The 25,217-nt window shown below is 37.4% G+C and overlaps 1 protein-coding gene across 5 annotated transcripts in view; it reads left to right on the top strand.

Annotated features, from left to right (window-relative positions):
* The window catches only part of LOC105840092 (segmentation protein cap'n'collar), a 105,795-nt gene that overhangs the window by 49,273 nt on the left and 31,305 nt on the right, over positions 1-25,217 (top strand). For all 5 annotated transcript variants that reach the window (XM_036294428.1, XM_036294422.1, XM_036294435.1 and 2 more), the window contains exons 4-5: positions 15,778-16,088; positions 16,748-16,948. In XM_036294428.1, coding sequence (XP_036150321.1) covers positions 15,778-16,088; positions 16,748-16,948 — 512 coding nt within the window. The remainder of the gene's footprint in view (positions 1-15,777; positions 16,089-16,747; positions 16,949-25,217) is intronic.

Below are 25,217 nucleotides of genomic sequence, written 5' to 3' on the forward strand. Positions count from 1 at the left end.
TTGAAAAAAATATTTTCAGCTAATCTTCGTTGCAGTTATGCAGTCGTTTATCATATATTAATTTATTTGTTTGAGAAAGATGGACACGGAAAAATATGGATAAATGGACAGATAAATATAGTTAACACATTATTGCTACTCTCTTGATTTGTACAACGTGTCTCGTATTTTTGATTATCTTGTAATTTAATTTTTTCATGATAAATCCGCAAAAAATAAGAAAATTTCGTTTCTTAGTCAATATAATAAGTAATTTTGTTTCAATCTAAATTTAAGTTACAATTTAATATTTGAAGGTAAGAATATTTATTATTAAATTTGCAAAAAGTTGTAAAAAGTATCTATTTATTTTATCGTTGTATTTTCTATGAAGAAAAATCAGATCTTTGAATTTATCATAAAATTTATGTTAAAAAAATTTGTGCCGCTTATAACATAAACTGCATTAGTATTTGCATGAAAAATCATAATATATTTACAAAGCGAATTTCGTGCCAATCGCGATATTCGCGCGCGGAGTTGGTGGTTCGAAATGAAAAGAAAAGAGGAATAGATGAAAGGCGGCAGCGTATACGTTACCGCCGCAGCGCAAGGTGCTTGTACCAATTTGACGAAGCATGATGGATTATACGTCATATGTAAAAAATTTACATCCACGGAATAAATTATCATCGCATTGTCTCGAGCACGGACGTATTAGAGAGACGCACGGCATGTTCAACGTATCGCAAATGCGTTTGAATCTTTTATTCAACCAATTGTTGCATAATTATCAAAAATACTCCCGCACCACACGCGATCCGGCCAAGGCGAAATCTATTCCTAAACCGAATACCGATGATAGAATAGATTTTAATAATAATGTTCTTGCTCGATGATCGACTGTAATAAGCGTAACCCGACCGGTCTACTCGTGATACTTTTAAATTTATTATTACGATACGTCTATGCGAACGGAAAGGTACCAGTAATCGCGTAGCCGACTATTAGCACCTTCGCGATACTGAATAACCTTTATCGAGATCGACGAGAGATCGGTTTTCGTTACGCTCGGTGAGATTCAAGTCGTATAATGGGCGTTCAACCCGGACAACTCCGCCTTCTTAGATATGCCAGCGACATTATTATATCTGCAACTGCAGCTATACGACTGGAAGAGAATAAACTATATGAGATTATCACGCAAAATATAAAATCCGTAATCAAAACAATTTGCAGTGCTGATGTTTTGCATTCACCAGACATTGAGTAATGTTGCGCAAAAATGTTTATCAAAACATTATGGCTTTTTTCTATCTTTAAAATTAGCAAAAAAATAGTATTAATTTACTTTTTAAATTTTTTAAAAATAAATTTGCAATGGCATTGTTTGACATATTTATATTGACGATGTAATGCATTATTAACTGCAAATGTATTGATATTGTTTGTAAAATTAGATTTTTTAACTCTTGGCTCTAGTGGTATGTACTAGTGTCTTTAAAGTTTTATCACGTAGAACTGCATTTCGCCTAAGAACGAGCTATTTAAATTTTGCATTTTTACATTTTTTTAGCATGTTGTAATATAAATATAATTACACATAAATGTAAAAATTATTATAAAAAATTATTTACATAATAAAAGAGAAAACTTTCTTTTCTCCAAAAATTTATTATGGAAAATTTTGACATTACGCAGTATTACTTTTGTATGGCAATTATTGGAATACTTACTGGAATATTTACTCAATATAATTAAAAATCTCTGGTAATATTTATATTATACATAATATAACGCATAATTTTAAGCTTTTCGCGTTTTAATTAGAAAATAACTACTGATTGAAAAATATTATTGATTGACACTTACAGATGCGAGAAAAAATAATTAATGCCAATAAACAAATGTATTTAAACATGATGTAGCAATGTAAAATTGCATTTTAAAATAGAACTGGATATGAAATCCGTGAAATTTTGCGCCGTACTCTAAAACGAAGAAGCATTTATCTTGTAGCATAAAAGACAACGCAATTTCCTGAATATTTCGATGAATTAAAGGAACCGTATATCGATACGATGAATTGTAGAGGGACAGCGAAATTGGGATTGGGTGGGGACCTCTCGATAGGAACGCATGCGTAAGCGCATAAAACTGAACATCTGCCACGTGCGCGGGCGGCGCACAGTGCGTGGATTCGTGCGTCGACTAAAATCACGAGGGGGAAGAAGGCTAGAAAGCATGGCCGCATCCGCCATGCGCGGCCGCCCAGACGCAATCGACTAATTTTCTGTCAATTTCCAATTTCGGTATCAAAATTCGCTAAGGAATAGAAGTCATTAGAAGAACATGTAAGATAAGAGAGATCTTATCAAACTTCATTACATTATATTCATGAAGTTCAGAGGTAAAATGGATCAATCATCCCTATAGAGGTAAAATATAGCTTTTTTTTGCTATTCTCATTAAAAGTAGTGAACTCATTAAAAGTAGTACGCGAGTACTTATCCGAGAACTTTTTATCTTATATGATGAAAGCATTATCTCTTATTGTCATATAATTTGTCGTTTATTATAGAAAAATAAATTACAAAATAAATTATATTCAACCTTCCAAAAAATTATTTAGTTAAATTTTTATTATCTTAGACTACGTAAGATTTTGAAAGTTACCGAGATAATTTATTTTGATCATTAATTCGTGATGCATACGTGAAACGTGAAGTATTTCAGATTGGTCGATTTATTTTTTTTTAATTCCATAATCGCAAATTGTTTTACAATTATAATTACGATTATAATTGTAAAACTACGCTGTTATGATCGGATTAATAATAATATATAATCTTATATCGACAAATATAGAACACGAAAAGAATGAAAATGGAAAAAATGCAGTTAACAGTAAGAAATACACGCAATCGATAGACCGCGTTGTGTTAATTTCCGCTTCAATTCGTCAAGGATTGCCCTCCGGGGAGAAAAAATAATATCCAACTATCTCCACGCATGGCAATAGCCGTGACCAATTCCTGCCGAAGTGGATTTGGAATTAGACGCGGGAACCCCACTTCGGACCGCACTCTAACTCCGTAGCGAGTCCTTCGCAATTCCCGAAAAGGCTCCTCGTCATCCCTCTTTTCGAATAACTATAAAAAAGCAGCTACCATCCTCTCTTTGCGTGTCCTACTTGATCTCCCTAGAAAAACTGGACGTTTCGAGGATTGTAAGAGGAAACGAATGCGCAAAGGATCAAAGGATTAAATTTTTGCAGCAACAAAATTTCTCGTGGAAAATTCTTGACGCTCTAAGTTCATGGGCATTCGTTGTCCAGCGGACGATTTTTTTGTGAGCGCGATTCGATTCCTCGCCACGTCCCGCGAGGGAATCAATATTTGGAGCTGTGCGTGTTCCGCCATGTTAGTCCAGCTATGCCAGCGGCAGCCCCCATGGGGGATGTGTCTGCGAGGGCAGCTGGCGAGGCGTGTATGGGGGTTACAGGGATACTCAGAGCCATGACTTGCTACATCCACCCCTGTAACACGAGCACGCACCATTACTCATATCGCGGCTCGTTGCACGCCACGGATTCGGGACGAATCCAGGAGGGCACTTCCAGGAAGCCTCGGGATGAAAATAGGCGGTAACAATAGACCGCGACGTCATGTCTAGCTTCGTGCCGGCACAATACGTAGCGCAAAAATATAATCGCTCCGGTACAATATGTAAACGTAAAAAAATAGAATCGCGTTGAAGTTAAAACATTTTGCGAAAGTGCGGCGCTCTCGTGCGATCTCACTTTTTAAACCATTGAAACGTAATTAAGCCTGATAGTATATATATTATATATAAAAGGTGCTATTGTAACGTGTTACTTCTTTATGAAATTTGTTTAAACGATAAAAAAAAATCCATACGTCAAATTATTTATGATCTGAAACATTTTCTCCTAGAGAGGATTTTCCATCTGTGCTCAAGCACTCAAGTATAATTCGCTACAACTACACATGAGAGAAAACGTTCGACTTTTGCGACGTGTACCATATTATGCTTTCGTGTATGTGTTAAATACATAAATTCGCGCGGGAAACTAATTAATGTGAATTCCACCTTCGGTGAAAACCGGCCGTTCGTCATGCATAGCGACGATTCTCGAAATTATCTCGTAAATAATCTCTCGCCGCAGCGTCGAACATACGGGCATTATCTGTAATGAAGGCTGACATTGATAAATATAATTGTAATAACGTATTATGTTTCGCAGTACTCACAAACCGAGTACGAATGCCAATCGCAACGTTCGGCGTAATTATATCTGCCCGGATTGGTCGAGCCGACTCCAATCCTTCGTCCGAGCACTTTAATTAATCCTTTCGTTAATCTCATATTAATAAAATGGAATAGAGAGAGCGAGAGAGAGAGAGAGGGAGGGAGAGAGAGAGAGAGAGAGCCGCTATAGAGCGTCCATTTTAAAGCCGCGTCGACGTGCTCAACAAAAGGGCCGGGATTCCTTCTGGACGAGCACGAGCGGCTGCTCCTCTGCTCCTTCGCCACGTCCTTCGTATATCTCAAACGTTTCAATCCTATCGGCGGATTAAAACATTAACATAAAACTCGTATTAGAGTCAAGCTGCACAGAGTCCCGGAGATGACGACAGTCGCCAGTAACGATGAAAAATTAAGTTCGTGGCATCTCCTCTTCTCTCTCTTCCTTTTAGCTTTTCGAAGTTCTCGCCGCCGTACAATAGAGCTTGTCTACAGTCTGTAGAAGTCGTTACCTGGTTGAGATCGTCTCTACGATTTTGTGAGGTTTTTTGCAAATCATGCTAGTTCTATAAGCGTCCAATATGCCTCTTCGGCTCGTCGAAACCTCACACCGAATTCGACTTTCGACTTTTGCTACCGGATAATAAATACAATATGGCCATTCCTTTTGAGAGGAAAACTTTTTCCCGTCTAAGATTCGTAACGATATTTTTTGATCGTTTATTGTCACTATTTGGAAAAGTAAATTATTAAGAATATCAGAATTTATTGATATAAAAAGATATATGCATGTATCTTTTTTTTTTTTTTAATAATCTTGCCAGTACAAGTTCAGCATTTTTATTGTTACTGGATAAGTCATATTAAAACATGAAGTATTCTTGACTAAGCTGGCTAAAACACGAGCTCGAGTACGTGGAAAGAATGCAAAGCCAAACATTAAATAAACAAAAGACCACATTGCTAGTACACCGAGGCGAAGTTCTTCTGGTAGAATCGTGTTGGTTTAGGATAGATATGTATCAGACCGTATGGGTTAAGGTCAGCCTGTCACCTCAAGTACCATTAGCCCTTTCTAGACACCCTCTCCGTTCTACCTCCAACCTGTCATTAATGCATCAAGGTATTTTTTGTCGATGGACTTTCCTGAGAATCTCTCGCAAGCAATAAAAGGAACGGCTATTTTGTATCAATCAGGCATGGACTGTGTATAATGGAAGCGCAGTAATAGTACACGTAGATACTTATTTAAAAGGCACGCTTGCTTGCAGCTTTAATCACAATATTCATTACAATTAGTCATTATTCTTGAAAAATTTGAAAAAGAAATCTGCGAATTGTCATTGATTTTTTGAAATAGATATAACAGAAAAATATAATGTGGCGAAAAGTATAATAAACATTCGAAATAAAGACAACTTTTAACAATACAAAGTTTTTGTTAAGTCGATTACAATAATTTCATATGATTATACATGGTGTATTAATCAGAAAAATGTTTCATGAGAAAATTTTTCATCTTTAATTTTAATAAATTTCTCCACTTATCTTCATAGGTGACGAAAGTTCTTTCACATACGAAAAGTATGATAATAGTTAGAGATTGACCGATTTAAAATCTGTTTTGTCATGTGGGTTACTATGTCCCGCGGAAGAATTTGTGCATCACCACAACTTGCAACAAGGAACTTTGGAAGTCAAACCGTTATAAACCAGCATTTGCGAGTTAGAAACCAGTACGGCAAGAAAAGAAATTTTATATACATTATATTATATATTTCATTATACAACTAAATTAAATATTCACATTTAAGTTTAAATGTATAAAAATCATCATTTGTATGTGAGTGATTTAGTGATTTTTTTCCCATTATTCTGCATAAAAAAAGATGAAGTTATTTATTTAAGTGTAATTCAACACGTTTTGCTGCTACATAAAACTAAATCATACACAAAACATTTGTTACACACTTGCATTTTGCATTGTTGCTGTCAAAAATAAGCTTTCCCATAGCAATTCCAATTTTTGTCAAATTAATGAGTAAAATTAATTTATTAAATTTACATTTTTAATTGAGATCTTTCTCTTTTACTTATTAATATAACCCCTATTATCAAAAATTATCCGTAAAAATCAAAGTTTATTCAAAATGATATCAATTTGTATACTACAAATCTTCCAGCACAAAGCGTGTTATTCTAGACATAAAATAGGGTAATATCTGTCTCTCAGAGCACATTTCTCGCGGGCCAACGCTTAACGTTACTTTTGCGAAGTGCCCAATGAAACTCGCGCTTTATTGGACATGCGATGCGTTGTAATAAAATATTTCTTACGCGCCACCACAGTCTGCTCGGCGCGGTTTGGACGGGATAAAGGGCATACCGTGAAGGAAACGCCGTCGCTTCGTGTCTGGCCGGTTGGCGAACGCCTCCGATATGACGGGTTAAGCCGGAAGGAGATAGGTAACGGGAGACGAAGTTTTCGGAAGTCGAAATGAGAAAAATGCACCTTCTAAGCATGACTCGACTACCGCGTGGCTCTCGTGGTGGACGCGTGGCCATCGAAAAGTGCAAGCTAGACACGAAGAGAGAACGTCATACTATGAGGTGGCAACAATGCTCATTGACGGGCACCACCAGATCGAGAATGACTTGTACGTATGGAGGTGTTTGCAAGGTTTTTGACCTCGTTTTCAGAATTCTTCCTTGCGTACGAGAGTGCCGTCTTGATTACCTTGCTCTTTCTGTGTGGCGAAACCGGAGAATTCGGACTTTGCGACTAGCCCGCTTGACATTCCGCGACCTGTCTTATGCTCTTTCTAATTTAATTTTAGTTGCTTGTAATAAATAGAAATTAAGTGACAGTAATTATTGGAACTTGTCGTCCACCAGTAGGAAATTAAGAAATAAAGATAATTTGCTTATAGTCGACCAAACTGGCAAGTTTTATTACGGAACTAGTACGTTTTGGCCCTCGTTTTGGACCCTTTCAAGTAGAATACAGTTGATGCTCGTAATTATACTGTGGATAAAAAATTTTTTATAAAAGAATTGTATAAAAATGGATGAGAACGAAGAACGCAGAAAGTAAGCAGATAAATTAATAAATAATAAATATTATCGTTGTCAGTGTGTAAAATTTCATAAAATTAAGTAGATGATATCAAAATACTGTATAGTCGAAATTTTAAGAATGTTGTTATTCGTGAACGGTTCGAGCACAACTAACGGCCAGAATGTGAGACAATCAAGGCGAAGTCAGAAATTAAGTGATTTTTATCATTTAATAAATTACAGCGATAAAGGATTCACCCTCCTCGATGTAGTTATGACCAGTTGCTGCTTTCCTGATTTAATTTAGATGAAAGAAATCCAACGCGATAATAACTTAAATGTGTCTTGCATGCATTTTTATTTCAGAAACACGGGTCTATTAATTTTAACCATATCCATTGCACCGACGTAGCTCTTCGTGTTTACTTCCACGATTACCGAACCGTATCATGACGTATTCACGGATCTGCAAACTGTTTGCTCGAAAAGAGAGGTGTGACATCGTTTTTGTGAGCGTATTCGATTACGCGGCATGTCCGTTGTCTGAACGATGACCAACGTTTTTCAACCGCCATTATTCCCTCAATTATGTTACCTTACCGTGAATTTCGATACTCGACTTCGTTTTACAATTGTCGGTACAATTCACGGCTGATTGTTAGTCAGAATGGCTATCGATGTCCGAAACTGATAAATCTGAACGCAGCCGTGAAAATACTTAAAATGTAAATTCAGCTGTAATACCTCCTTTATTTATTCTCTTTTATTAATCGCGAGATTTTATAGAAGTGCATTTGAAATTTAATCCGATACCAAAATAAGTGTGAGTATTACGCTTCTCAAAATATGCAGTATTATTGGTGACGTGTACTACTATTCCGCGGTCAACGATTCAGGTATTAATCACTATCTAGGAACGATGCTTAAAAGTGATTGCGCATAATTTTAATTTCCGACGGTAAGAACGATGAAGAATTTATCGCTTTGCATATCGTAGTATTAAGTGTTACGGGGTTAATCGTCGAGTCAGATGTATGCTAAAGGAACAGTAAACGGGTTCAGGCTACTTTCCGACGGCATGTTGCTATTGAGCGCGCTGTTGAATAATAAACTCGCATTACGCGTTTGACGAGGAAACGAAGTGAAAAAGTCAAAAGGAGCCGTGTCGGTGTCAGCCGACGTTCCGGAACGAGCCCGGAATATTGGCGGAATATTGGAAAGCACAACTTCATGCAGCTGCTATTATTTATCGGCTGCATAAAGTGTTCCAGGTTGCGTTCTTCAGGACAATTCCGCAGGATCGACTGCGTATTGTTACGTTACAGTTTTGTCGATGGTCCTATAGTTCGTTCGCCGCGGCATACTGGCAGATACAGTGATTTGCACTTATTGGTTAATAAATCAGCGCTATGGCGCTACGTTTGCCATTAGGTGTCGATATTCTTCGACATATTCATGATGAAGTGACGTTGCCATGGTAAATTGAAATAGCGCCACTCTCCTCAATAGTCCAGCTCGATCCACAAAATTGTTCATAGGAAACGACGTGAAACATTTCAGATTTTGATTATGGAAAGTAATAAGTGATAAATTATACTTAAGATTGCGACATTTGCGGCATAATTATTATATGATGTCAATAAAACATGCACTCTGCAGTTTGAGATTATTTTAACTTATGACTTTATGGTTATATAATAACATAGTATTATTAAATCAATATAATATTATTAAATATGTTTCAATTACATTATATAATATCAGTATAATGTTACAGTATGTTAATATTATATTTTCTACTATTGTTTACAGAATTAACATATTAATGCATTATTTTTTATGGAATGAACATTTTTTTTATAAATTTAGAATAGAAACTATGCTTCATGTAATTTATAAAATTGGTCGAGTTTAATCAATGACTTATCTATATAAAGATTATTTAATTGCGTCATCACTGACGATCGCCAAGGATTGTCATGGTTACAAAGTTTATGCATTCATCAAAGACCCACAGCCACTGTCAAGCAGCCTAGAGTGCACATAATAAGTATGCTGACCGTATCGGTGGCAATTATGAAATTATTCCAATATATGCAGGTGGATCTCGAACTGCGTTCGAATGAGAGTGACGACACAAGAATAATAGGTATCAATGGAGCGGGCATTTGACAGGATTTAGATAGCATCTTAACAGCAGTAGTTTACAAGCTTTATCATCCGGTGATTTAACCTAGTGACTAGCTCAGTGGTTAAGCACACTATGAGGCATATTTATATACAAATGTATAAAAACAATACTAATCATTAATTATATAGCAGCAATGAATCTCTTTAGTCCCATAAGTTGCATCTGTAATTTTCACAATACTTTTGTTATTTGCATCTACCTTTATTGCATTGAAATGCAATGATATATAACACGTTTTAAATGTTGTTTAAATGTTGCGTGTTTCTAAATTATTTTTTAATACAAGAGAATATTTAAGTAACTGATGTAAAATCAAAACGAAACTTGTGATGAATATAGAATTAGTTTTACTATAATTTAACTTATGTATTATATATTTTCATAATTTATGTTTAATGCTAAAATTAAAGCTATAAGAGAGTAAATTTCTCTCTTTATTTAATCAAAAGACAAGTATAAGTAAATATCTTTTAAAGCATAATTTTTTTACTCATATTTTTTTCAATTCAGATATCACAATTCAAATCAACATTTTCCTTCTATTACCTGCTCGTATTTTCGCCTAATGTACGTAATTGTATTGTAATTCCCGTATAAATTTTTCCTTTTAAAAAATAAAAGATCGTACCTTGCAAGACTGATTGCTATTGCGACTGATGTTACGACAAACGCTATTAGAGCAATTGGCGCAGTCCTCGGAGCGAGAGGGAGGTAGCTAAATCGGGGGATGACTCGGGGCTATACCAGGGCAAGATGCACCCCTGACTAAGCCCGTGGCACGGCAACGAGGAGCGGATCAAGCCCGGTATACGTTCCCGGATCGCAGTGGGGAGCTGGAGAATGGCATTACGGGTAGAGAGACCTTCCCTCTCTTCCTACCTCGCCTCCGAGCCGCGTATTGTCTGGCAGCCATATTGGAGTAACAGCCAACCCCGTCGTGATTGGTCCGTTTTTTAACGGAGAGCCCGTGGCTTGGCACAATACTCGACCAGCCCGTGGTTAGGCAATGCCTGGCTACACGATAGTCTATCAGTCGACTCCATGCTGCGTTTGCTTCGAACTCGTCTGTCAGCGGTGCCCGGGTATTATGACTCTCCTCAAGATCGGATCGTATAACGCAGGGGCGATCCACGCCACGAAGCGATAAAGGAAATCCCCTATTCAGTCCGCAGTCGAATCTGGTTCAGGCCAGTCTAGCCCCAGTCCGGTACAGTCTGATCCGTGCGCGTAGTTTTCGCAATTTTTCCCGGTCAAAAATCCCGTCGGAAACCTCTAGTTGCCATTGATGACAGTAATAATGACGATTTAAGGTCATTTGCGTGATACTACGAAAAGCACCAGTGTAACATTCAAAGGCGCTAAGGAATGTACCGGGAGGATTAGTCTGCATCTTGGGATTTCTGGGATCTCTGCGGATTAGTTGTTTGCGTAGACATTTTGTTCCCCGCCGAGAAGTTGCCTACTATGAACATTCGTTGTTTTAGCTGCAGTTCGACGCTGCTCTTGAAGAACAAAGTTATTGTCTGAGCTGGAGATTTATAAAGAAAACGATGTGTTTAGTGCGAGAACTTGGGCGTATCTTGATAGTTGTTTGCGATTAATACGAAATAGTTTAGTGACTCAAGTACTACCATTGTGATTATTGTTGTGAACGGGGTTTTGGATTATTTTCCGGGTTCTTTGACGTCCTGGATTAGGATCTAGTGGACAAAGGTATGCGTAGAAAAGCGTCAAGCGACTATATTTCTAGCGTATTACGACTCGGGATATTGCGTAACGCAGGCACGTGTAGTTGCTTTAACGGCAATTTGTCTTAATCGTCGCGATTTGACAATAGACATGCGACGCTGCATCGACAATGTTTAAGCGAGAGTTCAGTTTGTTGAATCTTGTACTATCGATTAAACTCTTTAATTTGTCTGCAAATATTTCTTCCACTTTTCGTATCAACATTAACTTTAATCAATAATAAATATTTATTATTGATTGAGGTTAATATTTGCGGATTGCATACATACTCTGATGAATTTGTAAATAATTATATCTCATACAATATTCTAAACACGTTTGTGATCAGCAAAAACAAGTTCAAGCAAAAACAAGAATCAAAAAAAAGTTTGCGAGCACAACTGCTCTTTCAAGAATGAAATATCTATACAAATTAACGCAATAGGTAATAAACATTTAAATAAACATTTTAAACGCAACATTTTTATTCAAAAATGTTAATGAAAACATGTTATTTGTTGGACGCTGTTGTAGGAAATTTAGTCCGATTTATATAAAATTAAAAATCTATTTCGAATAACTTAGTAATTAAAAAAAATATGTACCCAAATTTGCATTAACATTAGTGTTACATAGCAAAAGTTATATCTTTCTTCATTTTATTCTTCAAAGTTGAATACTAAAGCTATTTTCTTCCCGTTAGAGTTTAATCGCGTTAAATTTCTAATGAACTTCCATGTTTAGCTAAAAAGATCAACGAGAAGCTTTTAAAGAGATATGATAAGCATAAGACACATCGGGGACGCGTCCATCTAATCGACCGACCGGTTCGCACACTCGTTCCGACGAAACGAGACTCGACGAAAGACGGCCGATAGTTCGACATCGATCAGCGGCAGGATTGATGATCGCAATTACGATTTATCGTTCACGGCAGGTGACGCACGATGATTCGCGCGTTCCTTCGGCTCCAAATGAGACGTCAAGCTCCGTTCCGGAGTTAACTGGGACCGGATCGTCACCCTTTGTCGAAGGGCACGAAGATTATCGTGTGTGTTATTGTACTGTACATGTATATGTATTGTCACTTTTGGGAATAGGACAATCGTGCCGGCCCATTCGGGGGCCTGATCTCTTCCGGCGTCTCCCCGTCGGATACGCTGTTTGCGAACGAAGAGTCGGGAAGAGACCGACTCCCAACAAGAGCGCGTCTCCCGGTTCTCGGCACAGGACTGTCGGGCACCGAAAATTCTGTCGAGTAATGCAAGAATTATTATCCAACGCGGCAGATCGTCGGGTTGAAGAGAGAGAAAAAGGAAGAAAGGAGAGGGCGGAAGAAAATGGTCGTTAAGCGTGTGCGCGAAATATGAGAAATGATCTGTCGACGTTCCCGTGGCCGTGGAAAAAGCCGAACGCAAGCTTCAAAGAAGCCGTGGAATTGAAAAAGCCGGAGGGGTGCGCCATTAGATGCAGCGTGATAGAGCAAATTCCATGCGACGAGCTTGGTCGAAGGAAAATCCGACGTTAGAATCTCGAGCATCGAGGAAAATCGAGATTTTCTTATTTACTTCTTGAAATAATAATCGCCAGCAATTGCAACAAACTTTATACGATCGGAACCGCCTCAAACTTTGAACTCCTCACGATTTAACGTAATTTCAAAGAATTAATGTATTATTTGTATATTAAGTGTTATTTTGTACAAAGGGTTTAGCAAATGGAATCGGTATTTTTTTTCTTAAACAGGAATTTTGTATAAAACAAAAAAATAGATTTCCTATAACAATATATATTAGTAAGAAAATCCAATGAATATGTGATATTCTTTTCTTAGTCCAAAAAAATTTGTCACTATCTTGTAAAAAAAATAATAAGTATGTAGATTTTCCTACAATTATTTCTTAACTTTAAATTAATTAAAATAAAATAATAATTTATTTTTTACTTTATATTTATTAAAATCAATTTCTTTCATGATTGGAGAACGAAAATAAACGTTTTATATCTTCAATGCTTACATATAAATATGATAAATTTTTATTGTTAGAATAAAGGCGTAACACAAATTATATTTTGTAAATACTTCTTCTAAAGTAAAAAGAGCACAAGAATGGAAGCTACAAAAAATTAAGTTGCACCGGTTAAAAATTACGCTCGTACCAATTACGCACGGCGTACACTTTGCCACTGTGGAAGCAATTTCACCTCGTAATTTCACAGGGCTTGAAATAGGCTTTACATCGAACGGGAACGTAGGGGCTGTTCTGACTTCAAATTATAGACGGCCATTATCGTGCGGTCGGCCTCGCATTTGGGCCAGACAATGGCCGCCACCACTCGTTAATGTAATAGGCATCCAAAAGGTGCGATCTCTCTCTTTACTGGGAGGCACCGGGCACTACTCACCGGTAGGAACCACGCAGGACGAAAATCCTCCTCTTTCACGGTCAACCTGTCCGTCGTTTCGTTAGGCGGACCTGCGCCCAGGTTCCAGGCAGCCCCCGAAAGAGGAATTATTATTTTATGAGATTATTATCTCTAATAACATCGCCTGGCCACGAGGAGAGAAAGGAGTACGCTTTTGTGTTCGATGGAAGTGTTTCACACGTAGAAGTAGCTCGCTCGAGCTGCTCGATATTATCGATGTTTTGTCCAAAAGTCCAGGTAGAAATTCTAGAAGCCCTTTTACTAGGTGTTTTAAGGAAATGTGGGATTCTGGCAAATAATAAGTGTAAATAAGAAAATTTAATATAAATTCAAGTTTCTAAAATTTCAATGAAATATATCATTGCTCAATATATTATATATATGAACAGAGCACCGTTCAATTTTGTATGTCATATTTTACATGAGTATAACGAGTCTTTTTTGCTGAAATTATATTTTTATTGTTAAAATTTATAACATAAGTTAAATATATATTTAGTTTTTCTGTATGAAACCAAATAACTAAATACTTTACCATGCAAATTGTTAATCTCGCTCACGATATCTTATTTTTATTAAATAGTTATATATAGTTATGTTAATATTAAAATATTAAAATGTTAATTTTTAGGTTCTCTATTAAATAAGTAATATAATTAATTTAATCATTTTTTATTGAAATTTTTTTCTCTCCTTATATTTATTATTTACAGTTTCTAAAAAATTATTGTACAATTTCAAAAAACAATATTCTAACATAGGACGATTTTTAAAAGAAAAAGAAGGCGAACAATTTTTCAACATAAAGCTTTTATTGTTTGACTATAAAAAAAGTGTTGGTTGTCTGTTCGAGACATGCAGAAGTACATAGCGTTAGTTATCTGTTACGTATTTTGGAAACCGTGAGCGATTCGAACAGTCTTGTGTCCATGTTATCTTTTCATGCGTGCGCAATACGGGATGAAACGACGCGGTCGCGCGATTGGCTGTAGGGCGGGAACATACGAGGGCTGCTAGAACTAGCAGGTGGATCTCCAACAACACCCCTCTTTGTCCTTCAATTAGTTAAGTTCTCTCTCTCTCTCTCTCGTTCCTCTAAAAATTTTTTCTACCCGTCGCTAACTGCCAGTTTTCGAGCGCCGCGCTTCGGATTCGTTTCTGCTGAGTCATAAGTTTATTCGGTAGAGTGTTGTGAACTTATTTTTTCTCGCAATCTACATGTACACGTAATAAGGTGGCGATAAACAATTAATTACGATGCTATTAATTACTTTGTTGATAATATAAATGTATAAAAAGCGAAGATATTTTAGACCGACAGTTTTTGTTATATATCTGTAAACATGATAGTGATATAATATAACAAGAACGAAATAGCTTGTTAAATAATTAGTGTAATAAATTCAAGTGTTCCGGTTATTCTGTGTCATAGCATTGTAAATATGGTTAGATATAAATAAAATTAACTATTATATACATTTAATAAGTGTACTGTTAAAACACTCACGAGCATTAATGTTTAATTGCAGATGTCACAGATATAAACTTAATTAAAATAACTATTTTCTGTTCTGATTCTTAATCTCCGATGTAAATATGCTAACGATGTTTATCTTCAATCACTGTATATATACATATAAATCCAAATGAATATATATATATATATATATACACGATTATACGTAAAATTAATTTTTAACAAAATAACATAAAATCAAAAGCAAAACTCGCAAACTGTTGATTCTATAGCAACTACATTGCTAGATGAAAATTACGGATTGTATGTAGAAGAAACTTTTGTAGAAACAATTGTCGATGTCGTGTCAGAACAAAGTTGCATAATAGGATAAGAAACCTGTAGAACATCGCACTATACAATTAGCCGACTAATTAAGTATTCTCGGGTGATCTCTGTGTGAACCTTGCAACTGCACGCGAACTTGTTTACGTTCACTTATGTTTCATCACCTGCCGCTTCGAAGCACGCATGCCGCTCGGAATAAATCATATACTATAATATTGAAATCGCATCTTTTTTCTTTGGTTGCCAGGTTTTGTAAAATGATTTGTTTAGTTGTTTTAAGTTTCATCGAGTATTTCGAGTAAACGTCTACGTTTTTTTACAGGCGAGTACATTCTCAGCTCCGGCAGTCAGAACGGAAGTGGAAGTAGCATCGTCGAAGAGGACAACCCTCTCCTCAACGAAGCATCGTTGGCTTTGGACAATCACCCTTTGGCTGACTTGACCGCTGATTCTCTGGGTCTAAACGACGCTCTAGTACTCGAGCATGACTTTACTTCAGAATTACTCGGAGGTAGTCTCTTGGAAAGCGCCGGCGTAGAAGGCCTTCTCAGCAACGATACTCTAGACTTGCCCGACGAATTTAATCTCGAGGAGGCGCTTCAGCTCGTTGGTCTCGATGAGGCTCAGCCAGAGGTTTGTGAAATATCTTTGCATGTACTATTTCTGCTTGAAAATAACTATAATTTAACGCTTTATAAGGAATAAATATGTTAATATTTCGTCTGTCTTTGATACATCAAGCTGACAATGTTGCAAGATATAATAAATTGTAAGATTTCATTAATTTCTATTTTATGTTTGTAAAATTATAATGCCGTTCAATTTATAATAAAATATTTTTGTTCCTTATAATCTCCACGAGAATTCGTACAAGATGAGTAAGAATTATTGATTTTGATAATAAAATAGCTTTTTTCCAATCATTATTTCAAAATATTAAATTATGTAATAATAATTTGTTATAAATAAGTGGTCTAAGACATTAGTGAGTTATTTAAGTTTCTTGTTTATGAAAAAACATTCATATATCAAAAACTAAAAAGAAGCTCTGAGTTTAGATGACAATTCTTATTTATTTCGTTACAATAACAAAAACATAAACGATTGCGGTCGCAAATGTTTCAACCTATAATGAGATCATCTTCAAAGCAAGAATAAATCGTTAAATTATGTATGTATGTGTGTGCGTATACTTGTTGTCTCTGTTGGAATATTTTTGCTTCTGCGCGATTAATGCGCAGTCTTTGGCGAAGCTGCGATATTGTGATCATTATATAAAGATTGATTGTTAGGAAACGAAACCGGAAGTGAAAAAGAAGAAGAAAGAAGATACTGCTGAAGATTCCGCAAGTGCAGAGGGCGACGCGGCCATTACCGCCTCGAGTAACACCGAGGTCGCGAAGTCATCCAAGTGCGAGGATCCCGAGACCGGCGACATGATTCACACACCGCAGTTTCATCATCCCCATCATCCACACCACCGCTCCTTCCAGGTATGAACGACCCTGATTTCATTGCCTGTAGGTTAGAAGCAAGGCCAGTGCCTCTCATTACTGCGCATACAATGTCACCATGATTGCGACAATGTAATGATTTATGTACAAAGTACACAGGTATCTTCCTATCGCGAATATATATGTCGCCTAAGTGAATCAATGAAAAATTACCTTCAGGCTATCTGACGCGGTTTCTAATCGAATGTCATGGATGTTGAATTTATCGTTTCTGTAATAACAGTCTTCGATGTCGCTTAATAAGTCTCAATAATCTTTGTGTAAACAAAACTACCAGGGTTTTAATTTTATTTTAAATCATTTCGCACCTATATCAGCTGTGTACTTTGATACGACTGGCGGCGGTTTGAAAAATTGTCCAGCCGATAAGCACGTTCAACTGGAGCGACGACTCTTCTGGTCATTTTAATGCTCTTCGCGCGCAGCTGCAGTTTTGAGAGACACTGCAGACGTTGTCGCCAAGAATGGTCATGGCATTTGCGATTTTTCGACATTCCGTTAATGAGAGGTTCGAAATGGCGCGATGATACCACGCGGTGCAGCCGTTGATATACGAAGTAGGAAACAAACGTCGAGAAGATAAGAACGGCGCGCAAAACTGCACAGTTAGAGCGGCATTTACGGTCCATAAACGGGACACTCTTTATTTATAACATCGACCGCGAAAACACTGCTCCGGCATCATTCCCGCGGCATCATACCGCCTTTCAAGAGGTCCTCACGATTATACATCATAACCTTTAATATAACAAGACGATTAAAAACGGATCGCTTCTGCAGTTTGTGCTTTTTATTCGAAAAATTTAATTGGTGAAAATTGTAATATGTTTAGTTCTTAATAACATAACATTACACAGCTAAAACGATATGACGGAAGCAAGACAAATTTTAAGCGAAATTCTAATTCGAGAAAAAGTATATTTAAGGTATTTTTTTTACAGAATACTTGATGGGACAACTATAATATTTTGAATAGTTAATAAAAGAGAATTTTTTTACTACCAAATACATTTTTACCATTCTAATTACATTTTAAATCTACGTGTTTATTACACAGTAACACAATTTGCAATTTAATTACATGTTACGCGTCTAGTTTCCACATTTATATTTAAGTATAAAGATAAAAAATATCTTATATGCATTTTTCAAAGCGACTGTTACCTGTAAACCGAATCATACATAAGCTTCGTTATCCAGCAATCTAAATGCAGTAATCATAAACGACGATCACAGCTCGTTGTTTTAATAGGAGTACCTGTCATGTTAGATAGTTAGAATATGCTGTTTGTATTTGGTAGTCGTTGTCACGGATGCACTTTTACAGTTTGTAAAAGGCCAGCTCGTTGATAATTATTACTTGTTAGATTGCTCTGTGCTTGTGTAACTCGCAATATCAATAAAAATATCTCGCGCGACCTTTTCGGTAGAATTCGTTTATGATTTATTTATCTGCGACAATTTGTTCAATATAATATACAATGAATATATAACGATGATTTACATTTTTACAATTTAAAAAAATTCTTTACTTAGCGACAATTAAAAATAATAATCATTTTCAAGGAAGATTCTATTTGTCATAATTACACTATTAAATCGTTTTTTCTTCATGATATTTTGGATTTATGCCTCTTAAAAAATTAAAACAAAGACTTAAATTTCTTTTTACTTTTCCCAAATTTACTCATTATTTTTCTAGAGCTACGAACTAAGAGATCATTTTTAGCATTTTATTTATAACAGATATCGGCGCGTTTAAAACTTTTTTCTCTTCGTTATTATTTTATGGATATTATGGATAACAGAATTTAATAGCAGAACAAGTTTTAGACTCGAATAGATGTGCCCATTAGAGAAAGCTATACGTGCAACCTTGATGCTTCTTAAATCGCCTGTTCTATTCGCGACGTGCATTTTATAAAACATAAATTACATTTTATCACAGACAGTAGCTGGCCGATAATGCAAATGAAAGTTCAGTTATATAGCCATATATATTACGTGATATAATAATTGTCTTCCTACCTTTCCAATAACCCAGAAATGTGAAAGTTAAAAGGTAAAAAAAAGGTCTAAAAAAGAAGAGCTAGCAATAAACTGAATTGTTTTTGTCGTTGCACTTAAAATTCTCATATATCTAGAAAGATTGCAACTATTTTAATGTACACGTTTAAATGTTAATATATGGATTAATAATACATTTTGTTATTGTATTTCAATACATTTACACGTATCAAATTCTAATGGGATACAAAAGAAAATAACTAAAACGTTCGATGAACCTTTAAAATCTCATACATGAACGGGTTAACGACGTGCATAAGATGTAATTGTTCAAGACGAAATCATTGTTTTGGGGGGGCACATTTTACAATGCGTCCGGTCGAGAATTCACATCGTTGTAGAAAACGATCGTGACAATGACCTATCCGGGTAGTCCACGGCAAGTCGTGACGCAACGCGTACGTGTGCAAAGGCTTCTTCGCGTGCACGTGGAGGAACACGTCCGTAAAGCCCCGCCAATGAGAGAGGTGGCGCGGGCCCCTACTACCATAAACCGCGGTGGACGCGATCGCGATGTTTGTAATCCTGGACGTCGGCGCTGACATTCGCGGACGACACGCGGCTGGAAGTGAACGCTGATCTCGCGGAAAAGTCAGCTCCGGCGATCACCCGAAAGGAAAGACGGTCTCGCTGACGAACATCCGCTCCGGATGATGGGCGCGATAAACGGTTCCGAAAGGTTTCTTTAGTCGAGCGCGATTCTCTGCTGATAGTGCGACGTTCTCGAACGGTTCTCGCCGAGAAGAAGAAGAAAAAGGAGAAGAAGAAGTTAAGATCTTGTGGTAGACGCTAGTAGACCACGCCTTCGAGAATACCAACGAAGTTTCCCGCCCAGACACCATCGGGAAGACACTTTGTATTGTCAATGAAAAACTGGTTGCAAAATGAGGACGTTGGACTTCCGTGATCGCACCGTTCCGGCCTTGTACGTTTGACGAGCCCGACGGTTCTACTACCACCGCGTAGTTGATAATTTGCATAAACTTTCGTACGCCCGTGGTCTAATCTCAAGGATCTTGGTGTTACGTGAACAGTAAATTCTACGATGCGTAATACGCTATCGAGACGGAGATTAAACTACGTGAGATACAAGTGTGCGAGTGATAAAGCCACCTAGTACAATGACTATCTCTATGAAACGCATCACGTTCATTTATACGAGACTCGAAGCGATTTGAACGAGGCCAAGAAACCCTTCTCAAGTCACTCCGTGAGACCGCCCACGTTGAATACACAAATCTCCTCGTCGTGCCTTTCAAAATGATATTTCGTATATCGCAGAATCGCCAATAGACCTCGTCCGAATAGAGGAATAACATTCTGGCATAACGCATTACAATGGACTAACAAAAACCGTACCTGATTAAAATTAATTAGAATTCGTATGCCGACGGATGGATGTGCAAGTTTTGCTGCCTGGGGTGGCAATTTTTTTTTTTTGTAGAAAAAGAAGTTGTTTCTTTAATAGTATTTGATTAATTTAACGTCGTTACGAAGACTGGTGCGTATATCTCGTGCCTAATTCGTATTTCGAGTGAAGAGGGTACACATGAACGACGTGCAGCAAGCCCTCGTCAAACCTCATCCGCAGACGAACGAGCACACGTCGTACCAAGGGAATACAGAATGTTGGAATCTGGTATTGGACGAAGGTCTTCTACAGGTAGATTACACTAATTGCTCAATTATGATAACCAAATAAAAATTTGTAGCGCGATGTGCGATAACAGATATGATAACTCTAGGCATTCGCACGTGTGGAATAAGCGAAGACGAAGGTAAAAATCGGCGCAAGGTCTCGAGAGCAAGATTCCTATAAATAAATAAAAAGTTATCGGAGTTAATAGCTAAGAATATTTAACGATCGACTATGCTCACCGCGTTTAGTTTTAGATTAATCATAACCTGTTTTTCTTGCAAAATAAATTATGTAACTTCTATGCTCACAATCTCTGTTAAACACGTGAAATTATATTGAAGAGCAAACACTAAAAAAAAAGAAGTCGAAATATACTTTGTATCGTAACACTATCGTGCATGAGAATATTTAATTACTTGCGATAATTAAAGAATTAATGAGCACTGTACTGTACCACTAGTAGTTTTTTTCTTCTCGTAATGAAAATCTCGATCGCATTTTTTAAGCACTAAGCGCAGCTTCATTCGGAGATACGTTAAAGAGCAATTCACAAACCCAACGTCTAACTATTATAAAATTCGCTTCCATAGCGATCGTACGCGTGCGCGCGCGCGCGCGCGAACACACACACGTACACACGCGTGATCATACGACCTTGCGTCCCGCATGTGGAACTGTCATTACACGCAACCGCCGTCGGAGAAGTATTACACACTCCGCACGCCGCGTCCGCGGGTTTTTCAATACGTAATGAGTACACTAAATTAATATATTCCTACGCCCGGGACCTTTGCCTACGGAGGAGGATGTGTCGTGCGTATTATATAGAAGGCTTACGCAAGAAAACGCGCCGTCGCCGCTCGCGAGCTATATCATTTTTGGAGCTCCTCTCTCACGCGACCGTCGTATTAACACTGACCTCAGTCACCTGTAATTGCTACATGTTAGCATATACACCGAGATACAAACGACGGACACGTAATGCGACCCATTACAGTCGGGTGGCGCACGTTCGTCGGATTCTTTTTTTTTTTTTTTTATTTCCTTCGCGAGAAAGAAGGCACTTCTGCGAGAGCGAGAGTCTCGGGTATGTAGCACCACTTCAGCTTTGCGCCAACTTTTTTTGCGCTATCTATTTCTATCGCAGGTGGTTCATAGTACATCATACACGTGTCTTAGAAATTACGGATTATTCGCGTCTGAGGATGTAGAAAACTGCGGTCTTACCAACTTTATTAATATACTTGGCGTTACGCGGAATATGTCAGAATTTTATGCTGATGCAAAGAAAACTTCTTGATTTAATTAAATCTTAATTTTTAATTCTTATTTTTTGCACATTACGTAGTCATTTTTATTGCACAAGTTTTTTAAGCTTGTCTGTGCTTTCGAAGAAGACACCTGATATGTAGATAACGTACTATAAATTGAAAAAAAATTAATAAAGTATTATTTGAGCAAACGGAATAATTGTATCTGCCGTATTCTATAGAGCAGTTCCTTAATCCTTTGGGGAAAAAGGGGAATTAGAAAGGATAAGAAAGCTTTAAAACGCTTAAGAATATTTTTAAAAAGTAACCAGGTTAACCGTAGGACTTTTTACCATCTTTCCTTTCTTGAAAGAATTTCTTAAGAAATTGACATATACCTGCGGTTGCTTGTTTGCCGATTTCGGAGTTTGATCTCAGGCCAGTTTTGGTTAAAACTCGTATTAAAAAAAAACCGCAGGTATCTATTGAATGAGATAATCCTCAGGCCTTTAACTAATAGGACTTTCCAAAATGTGAAGCCACAATTATGCTATCCCGTGGGGATTATCTTTTATGAAAAGTGGTGCAAATGACTTTCTATTTAAACCGTAACCAAGACCAGTGTCAATTTGTCATTACGTCATAAATTTAAAAATCTATTTTACTTTAGTAGAACAGATTTTCTTCAAAAGAAGTGGCGATGGTATTTGTCAAAAAAGTTGAAATTTAGAAAAACGTGTCGAATTTTTATTGCTACACGTAAATTGTTCGTCAATTTTTATGATGAAAATGTATTTTTTCTTTTTCATAGTTTTACGACCGATGGTGACGAACAAATTATTCGGAATAAAAAAATAATCAATAAAATTGTTACTAATTTTATTTAATTATCGTTTGTAATTTGTATAAAACCTAAAATTTATTCATTCACCATTGCGAGAGTCGACGGAAGATGCACTTAAATTGCTCGATACAGTAGAAGAATTAATTATAAAAGAGTAATTAGTAATTAAGCACACAAAGATATAAAGTAGGTAGGTGTTCGCCTGCGGGTAACGAGAGCTCGGAATGTTCTTAGAAGTTCCATGTAAATAATGAGAGAATGAATTCGAATATGTCAAGACGTATAATAATTACCACTGCAACATGCACCCGCAGGGTCCGACAAACACAGAGAGTGGTGTAGGAAGTAACTAAGTTGAAATAATTAAAATATCCTTGCGACAAAAAGCCTTTGAGGATAAAAGTGGTAGATATTTATTATCGTAAAAAAAAGCGCGTTAACTATCGCATCCCGTGGCTTGTTTATTTTGCACTTGATCATCGTAAATATTTAATCTAAAAGAACAGAACTCTATTAATTCTTTGATCATAATTGGAAAAATATATGTATACGAAATGTGCTACTATTAATCCATATAACGCGGTGGCATTAATCAATTAGGAGACCGTGCATCTATCTTTTTAATAGAATGCAACCGTATTAAAATTGTTGAAGTAAATTGCCTGATAATACATCTAAGATATTAAAAAAACGATTAAACGTTAAGTTGGTTTTTTCCTCTTTTTTTTTTCTTGATAATTATAGCGAAGTGATATGTAAAAACAGTATTCCTTCTACGAAGATTATACATACATATACAAAACTGTTGCCACACATGGCATATTTGGATAATCTGCATTCTTTATTATTCGAAAAAAAAAAAAAAAACTGGTGATGCAATCGATTGATCGCTAGTTAATGATGTGGAGCGTAAACAGCCAATCAACCGGCGGTATCGGGAAATAAATCATTATTGCCGTTCGTCGCACTATTAGACAACGCGGTATCGAGCCGCAGACTCGTAGCTCTCCGCTTCTCTCGTAATCGGAGAAGCGGAGAACTACCAGATGACCTTTGGCCGTGATTGACGCGGACTTCTCCGCCGTATATCTTTGCACAAGGATTTGCTAGGCCGTGAGCGGCCGCGGCCGGTAGCGTGCTATTTGCCGTGGCACTTGAATATTTGCTTAGAACCTCGAGCGCCGGAGGAGGGCCCTCCAGGTATCCTTGGACCGGCGAACAATATTTACGTATAACACCGAGTTACGAATCGAGAGGAAAGAAAGCCGGTGGACGGAGGCTCGCGGTGTAGAGAAAGAGCCGAGCTAAGGGAGATAAAGGAGTAGAGAAAGAAGATCGTGAGAGAGGGCAATCCGCGCGGTGGAAACGGAGACGGAGACGAGTGGCGGATTGCGAGCCGGAGAGGCCGTAAGACGAAATTAATAAGAGAAACGAAATGTGTACTATGGAAATGAGAAAGGCGGTGGGAGACGTAGAGAACGACGTGCTCGTCGGCGGTGCATTAGGATGCACTTGTGGCGATTTCAGTCGGGGTACGTCGCGCGAGTAACCCACGCCGGCCATGCATTAATCTGATGACTATGAATCCGAATGAATCATAATTAATATCTTTGCCCATTAGTCGTAAGAGCACACCGGCGACCGCGGATAATGCGCACGTTTTTCTCGCGTATCTTTAATTACTTGCGTTTTGCCGATGACGTATTACGGAGATCGCCGTTTCCGGCCGGTGTCTCAACAGAAAACGGCGTGCACGTAACATCCGGTATTTATCGAATTCGCGATATGAACACGCGCGGAAATATTTGTGAAATTTATCTTACTATTTTGCGATCAGTTTAATTCTCAATGTCGCTTTCATAACGTTAAGTTTGTTGACAAGCGTAATCGCTATCCTTTTCGTATTTATCTTTAAATTAAAGTAAGAGCATTAACGAGTTTATTTTAGCTAACAATTTTGTTAAACAAATGTTATGAGGCAGTCCCGGGAGATCATTTCAATTTTAAGTTTAGTCGGTTTATTTAATTAACTCGTTCGCGCCGCAAAGATTCTCCCATTCGCGATAATAAGAAATTTTATTGCGCTACGAGAACGCGCGTTCATAAAATCCCTGATGTCTACGTCAATTTCACGTAATATCAGAAGTCCGGCGAGAAAGTTAAGTTTTTAGCGCACTTCTGTCGCCCATAAATTCCTACGTACGCGCACCCCGACCAGGCAATTTTCACCAAGAACCAAGAAACGCGACGGGGCGTCACAGTCCGTTCCGTTCGCCAGGATTCCAAGCAGCTGCTGGACTTATGCGCTGTGAAATGCATAATGCGCCTCCGCGGCCGGGGATGCGCTATCTAGGATGTGTGAAACGAATTTCTGTCTTCGTATGGTCATTGAGGCCACGCGTGGATGCAAAGACGACAGACGTCGTACGGTAGGATATCCAGGCGTCT

The sequence above is a fragment of the Monomorium pharaonis genome, chromosome 1 (genome assembly GCF_013373865.1).
Source record: "Monomorium pharaonis isolate MP-MQ-018 chromosome 1, ASM1337386v2, whole genome shotgun sequence".
In the NCBI taxonomy this organism is placed as follows: domain Eukaryota; kingdom Metazoa; phylum Arthropoda; class Insecta; order Hymenoptera; family Formicidae; genus Monomorium; species Monomorium pharaonis.